Source organism: Genypterus blacodes, unplaced genomic scaffold (assembly GCF_046128005.1).
Source record: "Genypterus blacodes isolate CSIRO-AG114 ecotype Tasmania unplaced genomic scaffold, CSIRO-AGI_Gbla_v1 ptg000032l_1, whole genome shotgun sequence".
Classification (NCBI taxonomy): Eukaryota; Metazoa; Chordata; class Actinopteri; order Ophidiiformes; family Ophidiidae; genus Genypterus; species Genypterus blacodes.
This window is the reverse complement of record NW_027466845.1, coordinates 7,109,523-7,128,459: the sequence shown is the minus strand read 5'-3', so window position 1 is coordinate 7,128,459 and position 18,937 is coordinate 7,109,523. Positions and strand designations below refer to the sequence as shown.

The following is an 18,937-nucleotide window of genomic DNA, read 5'->3' as shown; positions in this document are numbered from 1 at the left end:
AAATATACAATCTCCAATGATTGCTATGGTTTTTATTTTGTATCTCTAGAAAGACAAAAGCTATACCCTGCAGCATATTGTGTAATTTCTTATGTCTCCTACACCTGTTGGACTGCACCGCATGTCTCTATAATGTATACAGTTGCATACTGGTGCAAATCTGAGGGTCATTGTTGATCTTAATAGAATTGGTGATGTCGACCTTTTCCTAATGTCAATTCTGTGTATTTGTGAGGTCCTTTCATAAGGTGTTCATACTTTACCTGTCTAATCCCTCCTTCTGTCTTTGGCTCCTTTTGTTATTGTCATCACTGAAGTTTGTGCAATGTACTTTCATCCTTGTGTTGAGTATGTGTCACAATAGAGAGAAGTTGGCTAAGTGTGTGTCTGAATAAGAGTAACTTATTCAGCTGTTGTTACTGTTTGGTATGCAGTTATCGGACGATGTTAGTGCAAATCAGTGAGACAGAGAAGCAGAGAGGCTGTTGGTTTTGCCTATGTTATGTGTGTTTATGTCTGTGAATGTTGGAGTGGGCGGCTTTATGATGCCCCTGTGTGTGGTTTAGACAGAATTACACGCCTAATGGAGTGTGCTCCATGTTTGTGTTTGGAATGAGGATTTGATTCTCTTTCCCTTTCTGCTCTCTGTTGGGTTTACGCAACAGTTGAGGCATAGAACACGAGCATGAGAGGGACAGACAGTGTGACCGCCGAAGAGCAAGGCTAAGACTGGAGTGTTGATTCAGATACAATCATGAATATTTCACAAGAAAAGAGAAATCCCATAACAATATATCAGCTGATCTGTGACTGACACATGACGTAAGATCACATTTTTTAGATCAATCCACAAAATGGACTGGTGGTGAAGATATTACTGGCTTCTGTTGAAGTTGGGTATTAACATTTGTTATCACAGATGACAGGAACAGTCGCTGTAATCGTACATTTTGAGCATATTACTTGAAATTGGTAATACCCAAAATACCCAAATATAAATATCATTTATTGTACAGCTTCCTACTGTGATCAATTACTTTTAAATGAATGTATCACTAATTACAAGCTTCCGCAGAGGAAGAGTCTAACCTGTTAGCGAGGATATACCCACCAATTGTGAAATTTAACAGCGAATAAGACATCTGTCGGCAGAACGATCTTGGCGTCTTGTCACTTTTCAGTTTTAAAACCTGACATGTCTTCTTCGTGGGTAACAGCAAGAAGAAGAAGATAGTTCTTAGCAGCAATGCTAGTTTGTAGCATGCTAGGAATGCTGGCAAGTTTGTGGCACTGTAGAATGGTGAGCTTTAGTTGCAAGTCACTGAGAGCAGTATAATATCAACTGTTACTTCTGGTTGGAGGGATGTAATGAATATTTAAATAGACATCATGTTTGGGCAGTAGTTGTGTTCTAGCAGAGAGCTGCTATTTGCGTTATTCATCACTTAGCCTTGTAGCCGCCATGTCAATTATTTGACACTTTTCCTACATTTTTGTACCTATTTCTCTTTCATAGTTAATTTATTGCTATCTTCTTCCTCTTCTTCTCCGATGCAGTGTCTCCTCTTTCTCTCCTCTTGTGTTGTGTTGTCCTCCTTCGTCTTTCCCCTTCACGTCAGCCTCTCTCTGCCTTTCTTACTCTCCTCCCATGTCCCCTGCTCATCTTCTTCACTTTCTGTCTCGCGCTGTGTTCCTGCCTTCACCACCTCTTGTCTTCGTCTCTGCTGTGAACCACAGTCCCGTTGTGACCTTGATCCCATTTTACATGAAGTGGGGAGCTCACGTAGTGTTTGAAAGTCGTGTAATGGAGCTCTATTGATCAATGTCTGAAAGTGCAAGTGAATGTCAATGAACAACAATGTATTGTTTACTTTCGGGCAAAGATCAATGAAAGCAATACTCTGTATCTATACACAGATTGTTGCAAAGCAAATGGAGCTTTTGGACATGCAGGTTTCTGCCTACCTTTGCAGTTGTTGCTCTCTAATGAAGTATTTCCTGTTCGCAGGTTGTGTGAACATGTCTGTCTGTCACCTGTTACTGTGGAGACCAACTCTGACTCGTTATTGTGAGAGACTGAGGTTATTTCTGCCTCTGAGACTTAAGCCCACGTTTTCCCCTTGAATTTCCTAGGTCGCACCTCCACGCCTGTCTCGGTCACCGCAGCGATGGTTCTACCTTGAGTGACTGAAACGGACAGAAATCAGAGTAAAACGGGAGAGAGACATCGTCCATTTTCTAAAGCCTCTTGCGCGCCACACGCTCTTGCTATGGGCAGGGAAGGCGTTTTCTGGACAAGACGTTTCCTGTGACAGCTCTCCACGATGCCTCTGAGATCTGCGCCTCCTCCCACGTTTCCTCCACGAACCAATAAGATGCTTTGGCTGCTGCTGGGTTTCTCCGTCTGGGCGGGGCCCCGAAGCGCGGACGCCGCCCACTCCAATGAACGGCGAGTTGTAGCACACATTCCTGGTGACATCATCATCGGTGCGTTGTTCTCCGTCCATCATCAACCTCCTGCTGACAAGGTATTTTTTGTCTTTGTGTCGGTGTTCATGTACCAATGTGTGTATACTGTATGTAAAGAGACCCAAAGAACCTATAGCATTTTTAGAACATTACATTTTTTTCAAATGCAGTATTAATCAAGTATCGCTGCAAAATCTAATTTTAGGGTATAACCAACCACAGCCTTTATTTAGTTAAGTTTGCTTTGTTTCTGTGTGATTTGATAAGTGCTTTGCAGTATTCATGAATAAACCTGATTGAGTTTGATCCGATTCGTCCTCTGTTCCCGCGTGCCCAGGTGCACGAGCGCAAGTGCGGCGCAGTGCGAGAGCAGTATGGGATCCAGCGGGTGGAGGCCATGATGCACACGCTGGACCGCATCAACGCAGACCAGAACATCCTCCCTAACATCAGCCTGGGCTGCGAGATCCGCGACTCCTGCTGGCACTCGGCGGTGGCGCTGGAGCAGAGCATCGAGTTCATTCGGGACTCGCTGGTCTCCTCCGACGAGGCGGAGGAGTGGGGCGGTGGAGGTCCCTGGGGTGGAGGAGGAGGAGGAGGGGGAGGAGGGGGAGGGACCATGAAGTGCGCAGACCCGGCGGCTACTCCCATGCGGGGAAAGAAACCCATCGTGGGCCTGATCGGGCCTGGGTCCAGCTCAGTGGCCATCCAGGTCCAGAATCTTTTACAGTTGTTCAACATACCCCAGATCGCCTACTCTGCCACCAGCATGGACCTCAGCGATAAGGTACACTTACTTTGATTGTGGCTTTAATATCTTACATACATAATAATCGACGCTTGCAGTATTTTAGGAATAAATTGCTGGGTTGATCAAGTTATATATGCACATAAATACATATTTATACATGCTAATATTTGAGTGTAATTACCTGAGGAGTGTAGACACGTTAGGGCCTGTGACCTTCATTCTGTTATGCGCCCCCATTGATCACCTGATTGAATTTCAATTGTTCCAGAGTCTTTACAAGTACTTTATGCGGGTGGTGCCTTCAGATGCCCAGCAGGCCAGAGCCATGGTGGACATCGTCAAGAGGTACAACTGGAGCTACGTGTCTGCGATACACACTGAAGGTACCCTCGTCTTACACCCAGACTCTCACTCTCCGTCTGCGCTTCCTCTCTATCTCTCTCTTTCCTCCTCATAACCTTTATTTAATTATTCATCACATTTATTGAGCGGAATGTCTAATCCAGAGTGAATGGCAGTGAATGGAACAGAACAATAGGTGTTAAGTCCTTTGATGGCCCGCCTAATGGCCGGTAGTGAGGAGTTATGGGATACGCCGAAAAAAGAGTTAGGAGCGAGCCGGGGCCGTAGAGAAGCGTCGAGAGAGTTTTCTTTCAAAGTGCGAGGATGAGGAGAGGGAGGAAGACGTGGTCAAAGAGAGCAGCTGCCAATCTGGTGCAGAATAAAGGGGAAAGTGCTTCTCAAGTAGATGAGTTTCAAAGTTATGATGTTGGGTTTGGTTTCAAGGCGGTTAAATGATGGCGAGAAGCGGATGAAAACACCCGAGCAGTTCAGTGGTTTTTCCCTCGGCGGCAGAGGAGGGATTGAATTGCCATGAGAGATTTAATGAGGAGCCAGAGTGTTTGGTTGACAGTGGGTTCAGTCATCATTAGGAGAAGACGAACTGTCAGTAATCATTAATCTTCATGATATTCTCCTCTGAAATGCTCACTGAAAATAGACGATGAGGAGCTTTTGGAGGCGGAGATGGAGGATGAGGAAGACCAGGGAAGCTGGAGAATGATTTGAAAGGGTCAGGATTGTACAGTAGGATGCAGTTTTTGTATCGGATGTACGCCTTGTCAAGGTGCACACACTCCTTCCTCACACCCAGTTACTCTCTCACTCACTCAGTCACTCAAATTTATCTGAGGAGATTGGCTGATAATGTGAGACCCACGGGGACTTGAGGACAATGCCGCAAGTGTGTGAGATAAAGTGCAATACACACACACATGCACAGAGAGAGAGAGAGGGAAGAGGGAGAGAGTTACTTTAATACATTATTTATATTCCAATGATTCCATACCTTTTATCTGATATCAAACCAAAAAACAACATCCTGAGTTATCTCATCACAAAATTGTATTTAACCATCGTTACTAAACCACCATTACCTTTCACTACACTTTCAACATTACTGTAGAGAGCCTTGATCAGGACTATGAAACCAGGGGGGAAAGCAAAGAGCCTCCACAAAGGTTTTTGTTTTCGTCACTTGAAATAAGACAAAATTTGATTTAATACGACTTCCACATAATCTCGACTCAGTGATGTATTGTGCCCAATGCATCAGCTCGGGATACAATAGGTCTGCTCTATATTTACAATGTGATCCATCACTTTCTTCAGTCTGTTTGCCAATGCCAGCAAGAGAGAGAGAGAGAGAGATGAAAGAGAGAGAGAGCGAGAGAGAGAGAGAGAGAGACTGGCCTCTGGCGATGCTTGAGGGCATCACGTCTGTGTCCGATTTCAGGCTGAGTCTCCTTTCCTGCCGATGTCTCTTCTCTTGTCGGTAATCCGTTCTCTCTGCTCCTCCGGCTTGGTCTCGTCTCCTGCATGGTTCCTGCTCGTCTCTGCTCCTGCTTCTCCCGTCGCACGAATTTAATCAAATACCAATTCATCACATAAGCAACATCCTTTGAGGCACACGAGGTTCGTTATGTTCATGCAGGATCCAATTGATTAAGGCGAACTCTGTGTGTTATGTAGGATGGTGCACCAGCGTGGTGAGCATCAGATAGGAGTTAGTTGATCCTGCATTCCTATTCGGTATGAATGGACGAATAACCTCGACCTAAATGGTCTGCATATTTTCCAGTGGATGGTTACAAACACAAATTGCCCTGCGTATTGGGTCTGAAATAACATTTGTCTTTTGTATCGCATTTGTTTTTGCTTTCTCATGAGACCGCTCTCCGATGGAGTGTGTCGGTCTAACTGTTAATCACAATAGCAAGACGTGGAGCAAGCATGTGTGTGTGTGTGTGTGCGTGTGTGTGTGTAGACGTGTGTATGTGAGTGAGTGTGTGGATTTTTTATTTGGTAGAAATGTGTGAACATGTCAGCAAAGTATTGGTCTTGTGTCTCCCCAGACAGGCGGCTTCGACCTTGGAAACTGACTTCAAGGGCGGCCGCTGCCTTCTCAAACACAAGCGCTCTCAGACAGCCTGGGCCAGAGAGGGAGGGGATTAGAGAGGAGAGGAGAAGCATTAGAAAGGGATAGGAAAGCGAACGGGAGAGAGGGAGAAGAGAGGGATGGAACAGGAACGGCGTGGGTTGAGAGATGGTAGAGGACAGGCAAGGGAGGCTTAATTGTGAGGGGGCAAGGCAAGAGGAAGAGCAAAAGAGAGGATGAGGAAGTCGATGATAACAGAGCCAGAAAAACATACAGACACATAGAACAAGGTGTGTGTGTGTCTGTGCACGTGTGTGTGTGTGTGTGTAAGCAGAGCGCTTGGGATAGATAAGAGTGTTCAGGAGCTGCAGATTCACAGAATGATGGGGAGGAAGTGTGTAGAGACTCATTAATTCACCGCATTACCATTTTGCATCTTAAGGCGAGAGACTGTGGAAGCTGGCGTGGTGTTCTGCAGGAAACTGAATAATACATTTAAAACCGGCGCTGTAATTACACTGAAGCAGTGACATAATATTTTACGGGGGAATGCGACCTTATTAGAAGCCTTTCCTCGCAACGGGAGAAAATATGGAACTGTGCTTCTGCCCCTGGTTGTGACTTTCGCCACAATGGATTCACACCAATTTTTGCAAAACGTTGTCATGAGGTGAAAATAAGCCGCTAGAGTGGAAGGCACAGTCTCCAGGCTGTTTATTTAATGGTGTGGTGTCCATTCTTCAGAGGGACATCTGCTGAGCCTCGGCCAAGGTGGGTCACATGTACCCGCATGTGTTTGGTGCCCCATAAACGGATCCAGAAAGGGGCGGGGCACGGCCAGGGAACCTATTTAGATGTTTATGCTGATTTGGATCCTGGGGTGGATCCAGTAATTTAAAAAAGAGCCATTATTATTATTAATATTATCATTCATTCATTGTTCTTTATAGCTGTTTATTACACCAAATAGAATGTTCTATAGGTTTTTTTCAGCTACATTTAAGGTGTGTACTCTTTTAGTTATATTATGAATCTACTTTCTTTCTCCAGGCCTATATTGTGGCTGATAGAAGTTAGATGAAGAGTTACGGATGTACTTCTCTCAGTATGTGAATGGAACAGAATATTCACCCATGGCAATGTATTATAAAATAAATTGTACTATATATGAATACAGCAATAACGATTTACATTCATTTGTAGAAACATCCACTTCAGCAATCCCTACCGTGCCAAGAGAACGATAGACAAACTGCAGAATGTGGCTCGTTTTGATCTCAATCGAGCAAATAGAGAATAAAATTGCACTTCTGAGTCATAACAACAATGAGCCACTTTTCAAAACACCCATCTCAGGCTAAATAATGTAAATGATGTTTGAATCAGGTCTAAGAAGCGTAAGTGTTTTGAAGTGCCGTAAGAACGAGTTTAGTACGTTCAAGCTGTGCTGTGGCTGAAGGGCACAGCTGCAGATCACAAACATCATCATTACATCACTCAGATCGGCACTTTGATAGAGGAAGAGTAGCAAAGTCTTTCAACATCTGTAAAAAAGGACCTGCGCTGTGGCTTTGGAAAGAACCTTTGGGTGGTCGGCTCGTGAAGGTGCTCCTCCTCAGTGTTTTTGGTTGTTTCGATGCAACTATTTCACATTCCAGTGCTTCCTTTCACTCTCTCACCCTCCTCTCTCTCTCTCTCTCTCTCTCTCTCTCTCTCTCTCTCTCTGTCCCCTGCCTCTCTCTTTTCTTTTCTAGTTCAGTTCAATTAAATTCAGCTCAATAGGTTTTATTGACATGTCATTTGACATCTGTCACCCACGGCCTGTGCAGAAATTGATCAATCTCTCCGTAAGCCGAGATGTCAACCCTCTCTTCACCTTTATGTCTCCCATTTTCTCCCTCTCATTCCATCCTTTTATTTGTCTTTATTGGCTCTTTGATCTTCACTCTTCCTCCACCTTCTGTCTTCCCCCGTCCTGTCTTCCAGCCAGCCTCTGGATGTGTGTGTGTGTGTGTGTGTGTGTGTGTGTGTGTGTGTGTGTGTGTGTGTGTGTGTGTGTGTGTGTGTGTGTGTGTGTGTGTGTGTGTGTGTGTGTGTGTGTGTGTGTGTGTGTGTGTGTGTGTGTGTGAAATTACGACATGTCCTCTGTTGACTTAACTGTGACGGCCGTGGCAGCACTGATGAAGATGAAAGCGGCAGGGCGGTGGAGAGAATAGTATCATGACTGAGGAGAGAATGTTAAAATATGCTCCGTCTTTATCACATTCTCTGGCAGTGTCGCCTAAGGGTGAGACTCCAAACTGGGTCACGGACCAGTTTTTGATGGTTCCCCACATCACAAGGGCGCATCAATGTTTCACTAATGAGCCTCAGTGTGACTCTCAGGCTCCGTTTTCAGAAGTCCTGTTCATGGGATCCATTTAATAATGACTTACAGCAGATCATCTGCCATCCTGCCGCCCCGGCTTCCATCCATGTTTCATGCACAGCGAGCCAGCATTAAACGGAGATTTCCTACTGCCACAGTTGTCAGTAAGGTCATTCACAGAGATCGCCGATCAGGCACTTAAGCTGTTGCCATGGCAAAAATGTAGAAAGACATATATAGATATAGTATATGAGAGAAGAGATTTGCAGGGTAATACTTTATGAAACATGCAACCACCTGTAGAGACTCTATATAAGATACCGATGCAGGCAGGCAGGCAGGCAGGCAGGCAGGCAGTAGCTGTGTTGGTGCATCTGCATAGTTAGAATGTTTACTCACCTGAAAGCATGAATGAATAATACAATCACATTTTGATTTTAATTATCCAATGAAAGTGTGCAGCAGGAAGAGGCAGGCTGGAAATAAACCACCATCTTTTATTCCCAAACAGCTTGTGTGATGCTTTTAGTCCAGTTGATAGATTTCATCGATTATCAATCATACAGAAGCGACTGATTTGATTTAATGAAATCTAAAAGATATATGGTTACACTGTCAGGGGGACTCTAATTCCTTTCTAATGTGTGCTGGTTAACAGTTGCTACACTTTTATACTATTTTACTTGTTAGGATAGTGTGTGTGTATGTGTGTGTGTGTGTGTGTTCTTTTGGACATGTACTTGTGTGATTTTGTTTCTCTCTGTGTCTGACGCAGTGTGAGTGTCAGCGTGCCAGGCCGCCGCAGGATATTTCTGTATTTGACATTTAGCCATTTGTTGTAGCCGTCCGGATGAGAATGGGTGTGCGGGTGGCGTCAATACTCTGTCCCTCCTGGTGGATGAGGAAGAGTAGAAGGGGAGGAAGACGAGAGGGTTGAGGCAGCATTGGAGGAATATTTCCATCTCTACTGGCCGTATTACGTTATACTGTATCTCATGTTGTGCTGTTGTGTTCTGCATAAAAAGAAGGAGGAGTAAGATGAAAGGAGGAGATGAAAAAAGTAGCAGGAAGAAAGGCAGCAGACAGGATTTGATCCGTACTGTAATATTGTAATAGCTTTCAAACTTTCCTCCTTTATTTGTATTTGTGTACGTGTTAAGAGGTTTTGCTTCGAGTCCTTGGTAATTATTGTGGCCTTATTTAGCAGTGCAGTTATGTAAGACTGCACTGTATCAAAAGGTGTTTTTAGTATTTTCCAACCCCTCCTGTGTGTGAGTGGGATTTGGGTTGGGGAAAAATTGACAATGCAGCATTGCGGGGAGAGAGCAGCCAAAAGAAAAGTGCAGAGGATAACAACTTACACAGGGAAAGAACAAATCTGCCAGTGTGTGATCAGCTCAGCGCCACAGGTCCCAGTTGGATTTGTGCACTGGGAGTCGGAGGAAACTCAGCAAGACTTCAAGTGAGAAAAGGAAGCGTGAGACAAATGTAGTGTGGGTAAGCGTTTCTGCTCTAAAATGAGATTACAATGAAGATAATGGATACGCTGTGTGTGTGTGTGTGTGTGTGTGTGTGTGTGTGTGTGTGTGTGTGTGTGTGTGTGTGTGTGTGTGTGTGTGTGTGTGTGTGTGTGTGTGTGTGTGTGTGTGTGTGTGTGTGTGTGTGTGTGTGTGTGTGTGTGTGTGTGTGTGTGTGTGTAAAGAGCATTTAGGGAGGAAAAAGGCAGAAACTCCAACTGACAGGCCACTACTTTGTGTTTGTAGCTGTCAGACTCTAACCTTTTTAGAGTGTGAACCTGTGTGTACGCCTACGTGTGAGATTCAGGGACAGAAGGACGCAATGGAGTGATGAGGAAACATGACGATTTGAGAGAGAGAGAGGGAGAGAAGGAGAGAGGGAGAGAGAGAGGGAGGGAGAAACACACACACACACACACACACACACACACACACACACACGTCTCACACATAAATCCCAGTTGAGATTAGAGCGAAGTAGGTTACAAGCACCATCGATTTAGATGCTGGTAACAGTGGTGTGTGTGTGCGTGTGTGTATATGCGTGTCTTTGTATCTGTCTTTGTGTGTGTGTGCATGCTCATGTGTGTAAGAGAAGGACAGTCGGAACCATCTGTCTCCCACTCCTCTCACTGAGACACTAATTACAGGACTTTACACTTTGCTCCACACTCGTCATTGGCCTGGCTTTCAACACACACACACACACACACACACACACACACACACACACACACACACACACACGCTCCTCTTACTCCTCCTCCTCCTCTCTTACACCCTAGTCCCTCCATTTGCCCTCTCATCTTGCAATTTTCCCCGTCTCTCTCTCGCTCTCTCTCTCTCTCTCTCTCTGCCATTGCTCTCGCCCTCCGCCCCCGCCCGTCTCTCCACATCGATGTAGAAAAAGGCAAAGATCAATGAGGCCTAATCAGCTCCTCTCTCTGTTAATTGGCCGCACGCAAAGTAAGATAAAAAACCCAACTAAAGCTCTGTGCAGAGACGCAGAAGATGGAACCACGCGAGGGGGAAAAAAGGGCGAACGAGGGAGAGTTTTGATCTTTTATTCAAATGGCGGCAGAGAAGAGGGAGGGATGGAGAGGATGGGAGAGAGAGTTGAAAGAGGGGAATCCTGTCATGTTCTATGCCAGTGTGTACAACCCTTCATTTGCATATATTTCAGGTCACCCACTTTCTCTGGCAAAGAATCGGGTGCCACAGTGGGGAGACACACACTGAGCTGAGCTGTGTGGTGTGTAGTTTTTCCTCTGACACAATTTCATGAATTGTGCAGCAGCAGGCCCGTTGTTGATCGGTCCATTTAGCCGCTTGGATCATTTTCACGTGTCTTATTGTCATGTTACAGTAATCACCCTCCCTCACCCTTTTCCTCTCTCTCTCTCTCTGTGGTTTTCCAGGCAACTATGGCGAAAGTGGGATGGAAGCCTTCAAGGACATGGCAGCCAAGGAGGGAATCTGCATCGCTCACTCCGGTAAGAGACGCAGAGTCCACCAGGCCATTAAATGAGACTTATGCAAATAAAGCAAACACACTGCCAAGGATGGAACTCTGAATGGAATGTTTAGAACGTCGTGATGACTTTGACTCTTTTGTCTCCTTCCAGGGAAGATCTGGAGCAACGCCGGCGAGCAAAGCTTCGACCGGCTGCTGGAGCGTCTGAGGGCCCACCTGCCCAAGGCCCGGGTGGTGGCGTGCTTCTGCGAGGGCATGACCGTCCGCAACATCCTCATGGCCATGAGACGGCAGGGCCTGGTGGGAGAGTTCCTGCTCATCGGCAGGTCAGACACGCGCTCATCTCAGGCCCAGTGTGATTTGTGTTAAGATGGAGCTATTTGCTGATTAGTCTTAATAAGCGTTTGGAAAATCAGTAATCAAACGCGTCGCCGCTGTAAGAAGACAGTGATTAATATTTAAACACAGAGACGCTCATGAACACAATAGCAGCATACAGCAGTGCTATACAGAATACATTGTTGCCCTTTATTCAGTCGCAAATGCACACACACACTCTCCATATTTAATTTCATGGTGTTTTGGAGTTCGGAGGTGGTTTTCCTGTTTTCACTTCAATGAATTCCTCCTACAACAAGTTAGCGAAAATAAACTTCCAAATGCACTGTTTGTTACTACACCTCTCTCCCTGCGTGTGTGTGTGTGTGTGAAAGTTGCCTCTGAGTTTTTGTTGCCATGTCAACTGTGTAATTACCATTACATGAATAATGATTTGAGCATCCGTGGTGGCCAACATGCTGGGAGAAATACAATTCAGACAGACTCTGATCATTTTCATCCAATTACCATTTTAAATGCTACAAATCAATTCAGTCTCTATTCTCCTCCGTTCTCCCCCAGCCGTCTGCGCGCTCGTTGCTCAATCATCACCACGGCCGGCCTCTTTTCTCTTGTCAGTGCCACCATCATCACGCTCATTGTCACCGCCACCCTCACCTTCATCACCATCACCATCATCATCATCATCGCTGCCGCCATCATGCTGTCCACGGAGAGAGAGAGAGAAAGAGAGAGAGAGAGAGGTAAAGTCCATACTGAATGTGCTGTACACTCAAATGGGAGGGGGGGGCAAAAATAATATGATACACACACTCCTGCGCTCAACACACACACACACACACACACACACACACACACACACACACACACACACACACACACAATTTCTTCATCTGAGATTGTGTTTGGTATTGAATCATTCAATCGTTAAATCACTTTCAAACTCATTGTGAAATGTTGGCCAGCATCGCCGTCTTCCCTTCTCTTCATGGTGACATCGTTGAAAAGGCCCTCAACAAAGTGAAACTGTTATTAAATCAGATCCCCTCCTCCTCCTCATCTAAGGCTGAATAAAAAGAGATCCGCTTGTTAAAAATGACGTTCTTACAATCTGTCCTGTAGTCCTCTCCGTCTCCGGCCACAGTCTGCTTTCATTAGGTGGCTTAATTAAATATCAGACTTCGTTAGTGTCAGCATCACAAATGGGGCCGCGGCTGTAAATTGGACTTGGTCACGGGCGGACGAGCCGCTCCTCGCTGGTCTGCTGGAGGATCTTAACACCTGGATAATTATTAACACAAGAGAACACAGATCGTTATAGCGCTGAGGCGCAGAGGGGCAAATAACCGCGGGCAGGAGAGGGAGAGCGCCGACGCCATGACGTAGAGCTCCTGCTGAACGATCTGTGGTTTGTCTGAGAGCTTAAAGTTTCTTGTTTCGAATTTGCGATTCGAATAAGCAATCGATTCCTCTCCCTCCCCCTCTCTCTCTCTCCCTCTCTGTCTGTCTCTCTCTCTCTCTGTCCGTCCCTCCCTCTTGGATTCCTGGACGTTGACATTGCGTTTGTGGCGTTAGCTGGGTTCGCTGCCAGCCGCTGCATTAGCGTGACATGAGGTCTATCTGTCACTGCCATAAAGCCGTCCAGTAAATACTGTTGGACTTTTACAAGCCGCAACAGGCACTCCAAAGAAAACTGCCTGAGCACACACACACACACAAACACACACACATATACGCCGAGCGAGAGACAGGACTTGGAGGCTGCAGGTATCGATTGCTTTCTATCCTACAATTCCTCCTGGTGCCAGCAGGCTACAGACCCATTAATGAATAGTTGGCTTGAGATAAAGATCTGTTGTCACATGGGAGAAGCACACACACACACACTCTCTCTCACACACACTCTTGCATAGACAGATAGACAATGATTTGTGAGCTCTGTAGCACTTTTTGTAGTTTTCCTCTGAATCAGCTCAATAACCTGTTTCTCACTGGGATAGATTTCACGCACTGCGAAAACTGGAATGGGCCAGAGTGACGTTTAGTTTGTTACAGAGACTTTCTGCCTGTGCACTTAAACACATCGCTCCAATTTCACCGACAGCTTGGCTCTGCACAGAAACCTAAAGCCCAAAGACAGACGGCGTGTTTGAAGTACAACCGCCACCGAGTTCTGTCAAAGTCAGCTCATAACTTATTCATAACTTATTCTTTAATCTTATTACTCATCTTTTGAAAATCTCTGAACTCTAAACTTGCATGATTTTGCCCAAAGACATTAAGATTATTCATTTTCACTCTGCTTCCGTCAACATTACCTGTTAGTTTTGGGTGTGGATGAGTAGAATTGCGGCTCACTGGATTTGGTTTAGGGGCTGTGCTAGATATCTGCTGTTTACACACGCACGTACACACACACACACACAGTTCCTGGTCCCCCTAAATCTTTGAAACCGTCCTCTGTAACCAGTGATCATAGCTCAGATCTATAGATCTTACACGCTCGACTTCACAGCAGCACGTCTCTGTGTTTTACAGTCAATATTTATATTCTTATTTTCCGGCTGTAATTTTCTTTAACTGCTACGGCAACGCAACAGCTGCCAAACTATATCAAGGGCGGCGTTTGTCCCCGTCTTCCTCACATCTGTGTCGCAGCGTTTTCTGGGGGGAACGTGGCGTGTGTGTGCGCCGTCTTTTCAGGTGGACGCTCGAGCGGCACCGGCAGGAATGCGTCACTGAATGATTTGGAAGAGATCCAAGTGTGAATATTCCAGAACTCATCCCGTGAAAGTCCGCATCCATTCTGCCTGTTGTTGCCATGGAAATATCCCCCGACCATATTTGGAGGAATCCAGCATAGCAGCTGGGGTGCTTTTGTATGTGTTTATGTCAATGAGTATCTGTGTGTGTGTGTGTGTGTGTGTGTGTGTGTGTGTGTGTGTGTGTGTGTGTGTGTGTGTGTGTGTCTCCATACTTGTCACACTGAGAGATTTATTAAGAACGTTCAGGTCTCTTAGACGAAGGTTCAGTGATAAGGCTAATGACTGTTTCGTGTGAAGTTTAAATTAGCGTTGGAACATTCCGGCGCTTGTTCCTCTGTGATACCACTCCCCTTCATCTCCTCACATCGCTCCTCTTCGCCATCCCTTCGTCTCCCTGCTCGTTTCTCTCCTCCCCGTCATCTCTGCACATCCGTGTTTACTTGTCGCCCGTGGCTTCATCCTGTCTGTCGTGGCGGCGTGTCAGAGGTCAGGCGGCGTCGGGCTTCCCGCAGGTTTGGATCGGAGGGAAATTAGATACGGGAGGTTGAACTGTATGAGATGCATCAGAGTAACGGCGTGGCTCAAGATGTCTCAAAGGATCCCGTCGCCCCAAATTGATTTTTTGGCGGCTCGAACGCCCGCACGGTCGCCAGAGGAGATAAAAGGAGAGGAGATAGCAGCACAGCAAGACAGGAGCAAGGGGACGTTTACAGTAGAAAGGAGAGGAAGATGAAGAAGGAGAAGAAGGGAGAGATTAACAGTTGAGCAGGTTGTGTGTGTGTGTGTGTGTCTGGGGAGGCTCATATCATGGTCATAAAAGATTTCCGACATGAAAAGCAACTCCCCCACAGCAGAAGTGTAATGTAGGCATGGCTGCTGGGCACACACACACACACACACACACACACACACACACACACACACACACACACACACACACACACACACACACACACACACACACACACACACTCCTGAGCGGGTCTATTGTAGCCTGTGAGTGGGGCTGGGGGGTCTTGTTATGCCGGCTTGTGTCATGTTAATATGCCTTTAATTAAAACAGAAGCCGTTTTGTGTCGTTTCATTTGCGCAATGACAGAAATTAATCCTCCTCTTTCTTCTCATAGCATTGCAATAATAACAGCTGCTAACTAAACATGAGGGATTATGCGCACACGCACATGCACACACTTTTTTTTTACACGTGACAGAAACGGCATAGTCGGCGTCAACTTGGAAATCAGGCGAGAAGGACATCAGCTTATGGCGCCGTAAAGAGATGTATGGATTGAGAAGACAGGAGTGAGGAGGAGGAGGGAGGAAGGGGAGTGTTGGATGTGTGTCGTGTGTGTGATGTGCGAAGCTGCGGTGAGTGTGTGTGATCACCCTGTGGTGTGGTCTCATCTGTAAAGGTTGTGTGATCAATATGTCTGTGTGTGTGTATGGTTTCATGAGACACAGTAAGAGAATATCTCTCTCTCTCTGTCTCTCTGTCTCTCTCTCTCTCTGTCTCTCTGTCTCTCTCTCTCTCTCTCTCTCTCTCTCTCTCTCTCTCTGTTTAATCTCATTGACTGTGTTGTGTAAATAATTCTAGGGTCATTTTATCCATTTGTGAGTTTTGTGTGTGTGTGTTCTCTGTGCTCCCTCATACTGGAGGAAGCTCGCCTCAGCCAGTTCAGAGTTTATGACTGCATGGTTAATGGTCAGTTTGCTGTTAGGTTGTCATTGGCGACAATGTGAAGAGGCAGTGCAGACTGGAGTGTGTGTCTGTGTGTGTGTGAACGCTGTACTGCTACACTACATTTATCATTAAAACACTCACAGACTTGAGAAACTTGGGAAGATAAACCAAACGGCGTCTTCAGTCCTTTTTCATTTGTTGATTGGTCATCATGGCCGCTTGTGTGCGTGTGTGTTCAGTAAGCAGCCTCGTCTGTAGGAACGTGCTTTCATTAAGAACACAGCAGAACGAAGAGCACAAAACGGAATCGGAATTTCGGAAAGGAAACGACTCTCACTTGGGTTTTAACGCGTTTCGCCTCCGAGCCGACAGCTTGTGTTTTTATCTTCTGCAGTCACCCCGAGAGTCTGCGGCTCCGCTCAGCCACACAGTCATACATAATGGCCTCGTTTGGAGCGTACACGCGCCCATACACGCTCCGAATACATGAACAACACGCAAACAAGGGCCTGATTAGAAGAAGGAGATGTAAGAGAGGAGCTGCGTTTATTCATTCATCTCTTTTGTAAGTCCAACAAACAAACAAGCCTGCATCTCATTGTAACTACAGCCAGACAGACCAAAGAGGGATTGTTACTGCGTCAAATTCAAATCTTTCACACTCGTTTTATAATCCTGCAATAAATTCAACATTCTGAGTCTTTGTTTTGGTCGGCTGGTCTCTCCTGTGGTCCTCAGGCTGTAATTTGAGGTCCGGTCTTGTTTGGCTTTTCCCTGTCGCCCTATGAACTGTTGTTGTGAAAGCAGCGAGGTCGAGTTCGCCCTGAAACGACACAACACGGCAGCGCTCTAACCTCGACGCAGGTAAAAGCGGTGCACGGGCAGCCGGGGGTGAGCGAGTGAGGAAAGCCGGTGAGCCTTAAAAACACCGACGACTCCTCTCTCCTGCGCAAGGGGGAGAAGCGCTGGCAAACTTCCTCTGCTTGTTCTTCCAACAAACAGGAGTTACATACTTGTTCTTATTGGAATCATTCGCCGTGAAGTGTTTTGGCACATTATCTCATGATGTCACAACTGCTGCTCCTCAGAGATGGAGGCCTTTTTTTTTCAGGATGATAAAGTGAAATATGTTGAATTAACCCTTATGTTACTCTACCATAGATTCAAGAACAGAACAGAAATGCAGAGAATTTTAATGGTAGTTCAACTTCTAGAGTCTCTTAACTAGGAGGACAGATAGATATACAGTTAACGGCCAACACACTCACACACACGCGACAGAGCCGTATATCATGATTTAATACACTCACACACAGACACACTCATCCTCTTATTGCTCTCCTGAGGTTTGGCCTCATCCTCTTACAGCTCTCCACTGGGAGAAGAGGAGGACTTTAGATGATAGCTGGAGGCTAAGGGAGTGACGGAGAGACAGAAGCCGCGTTTACATTGTGTTCTACACTTGTTGTGTGGCGGGAATCAACAGCATTCCGTGTCTCTACCCAGTATTCCCGAAACGTTGTGTGATTTGAGTGATGGAGCTTTGTCACTCCCTCTCTTCTTCTTCTCTCTCTCTCTCTCTCTTTTCGTCCATATCTCAAACGCACTTGCTCCTCATCCATCGCGGGCAGGAGTCGGTGGAGAGGCCGGACAGGAAATGGATTGCGTTCCTTAATTTAGCTCCTTAAGAGAAACAGGTCATTAAGAGAAACATGAAGTGTAACGCAGGCCAGACAAAAGAAGCGGCGACGACGTCGTGTGTTTTTTGGCAGATTAGCATATTGTTGGGATTTGTTTTGCTAATTTCTGAACAGAGAGACAGAAAGGAACAATCGGTAGGGATGAAGAACAGAAGGAAAACAGTATTTAATTACCTGTCTGGCTTTAAGAACGCCGCTCCTCCTGACAGCCAGACAGATGCTCGCTGCCACTCGCTCACATTCACATCACGCAGGCGGCGTTTCACGTCTCAGCGAGGCAAATTAAATGGAGTAAAACGCTAAATGGAACCACATTGGCCTCGGCTGATTCTCAGAAATCTGTTCGGAGGAGAACGAGCGTGTGTGTAGATTGGCATCTGGTGAGGAGCTGTCAGTGGAGAACGCACAACGCTAATGGGCCGCCGCTCATTCACGCGGAGAGAAACGCAGCGAGCGGGACGGAATACTGGATGGGGAGGCGGGAAGTCATAGATTTGGGGTGAACGGCGTCACTTTAACCTCTGCATTGTGTATCAGGACACACAAGCAAGGAGACAAAGAAGATTGTTATCACAGTATTTAACCCCTAATCAACAATTAAACCCATTTCTTGTTTATGCGTCTCTCACAGTGGCACAAATGACATCGAGTCCACATCTATTCACTGTCAAAATGTTTGCTGTGACTGATGACATCACCCCCCAAGGCCCAATTCCTGGCACACACACCGACACACACACAGGCTTGCAATGTGCTGTATGTATATCTGTCCTCTCCCTTATCCCATTTGTCTGTCGTCCTCGCTTCTCCCCTCCTCCGGTGTGAGCCGAGTGAGACGGGTGTGTGTGTGTGTGTGTGTGTGTGTGTGTGTGTGTGTGTGATGTGTGCCGCATCGCAGCCCCCGCACGGCTTGTTACCACAGCAACACAGGAGATGGAGAGAAAAGTATAGAAAGGGAGAAAGGGAGAAGTATAGAAGGAGAGATGGGAAAAGAACGAGAGATGGAGATGGAAAGTTGAAAGAGAGAGAGAGAGTGTGAGAGAGAGAGAGGAAGAGGGGGAGAGAGAGAGAGACGGGCTGAGATATATGGTACCACTGAGATGTGGGTAAGTCATTAAACATGCGGCTAATTTACTGAACACACACAGTAGCTCTCTCTCTCTCTGATACACACACACGCACGTACACGAGATCACACAAACACACACAATTCTGTGGGCGATAAGCTGGAGGTCTCGTTACTGGGCATTAGCTGCACCTCGCCTTGCTAATCCCTGCTGTCAAATAGACAGGCTGGTGGTGTGTGTGTGTGTGTGCGTGTGTGTGTGTGTGTGTGTGTGCCTGCACTCAAACAGTATAATTATTGCCATCGTGTCAAGCAGGGAATAGCTGCTGACTGTGGCTTCAAAGCCACTGGGCCATCATTAGGTTCCAAG

The 18,937-nt window shown here is 46.2% G+C and overlaps 1 protein-coding gene across 1 annotated transcript in view; it reads left to right on the top strand.

The window, feature by feature from the left end:
* The first annotated feature begins 2,324 nt into the window (after positions 1–2,324).
* Positions 2,325–18,937, top strand: part of grm5b (glutamate receptor, metabotropic 5b) — a 35,794-nt gene continuing 19,181 nt past the window's right edge. The window contains exons 1-5 of the mRNA XM_076146313.1: positions 2,325–2,528; positions 2,807–3,256; positions 3,489–3,603; positions 10,961–11,035; positions 11,168–11,342. Of these exons, the coding sequence (XP_076002428.1) occupies positions 2,325–2,528; positions 2,807–3,256; positions 3,489–3,603; positions 10,961–11,035; positions 11,168–11,342 (1,019 nt within the window). The remainder of the gene's footprint in view (positions 2,529–2,806; positions 3,257–3,488; positions 3,604–10,960; positions 11,036–11,167; positions 11,343–18,937) is intronic.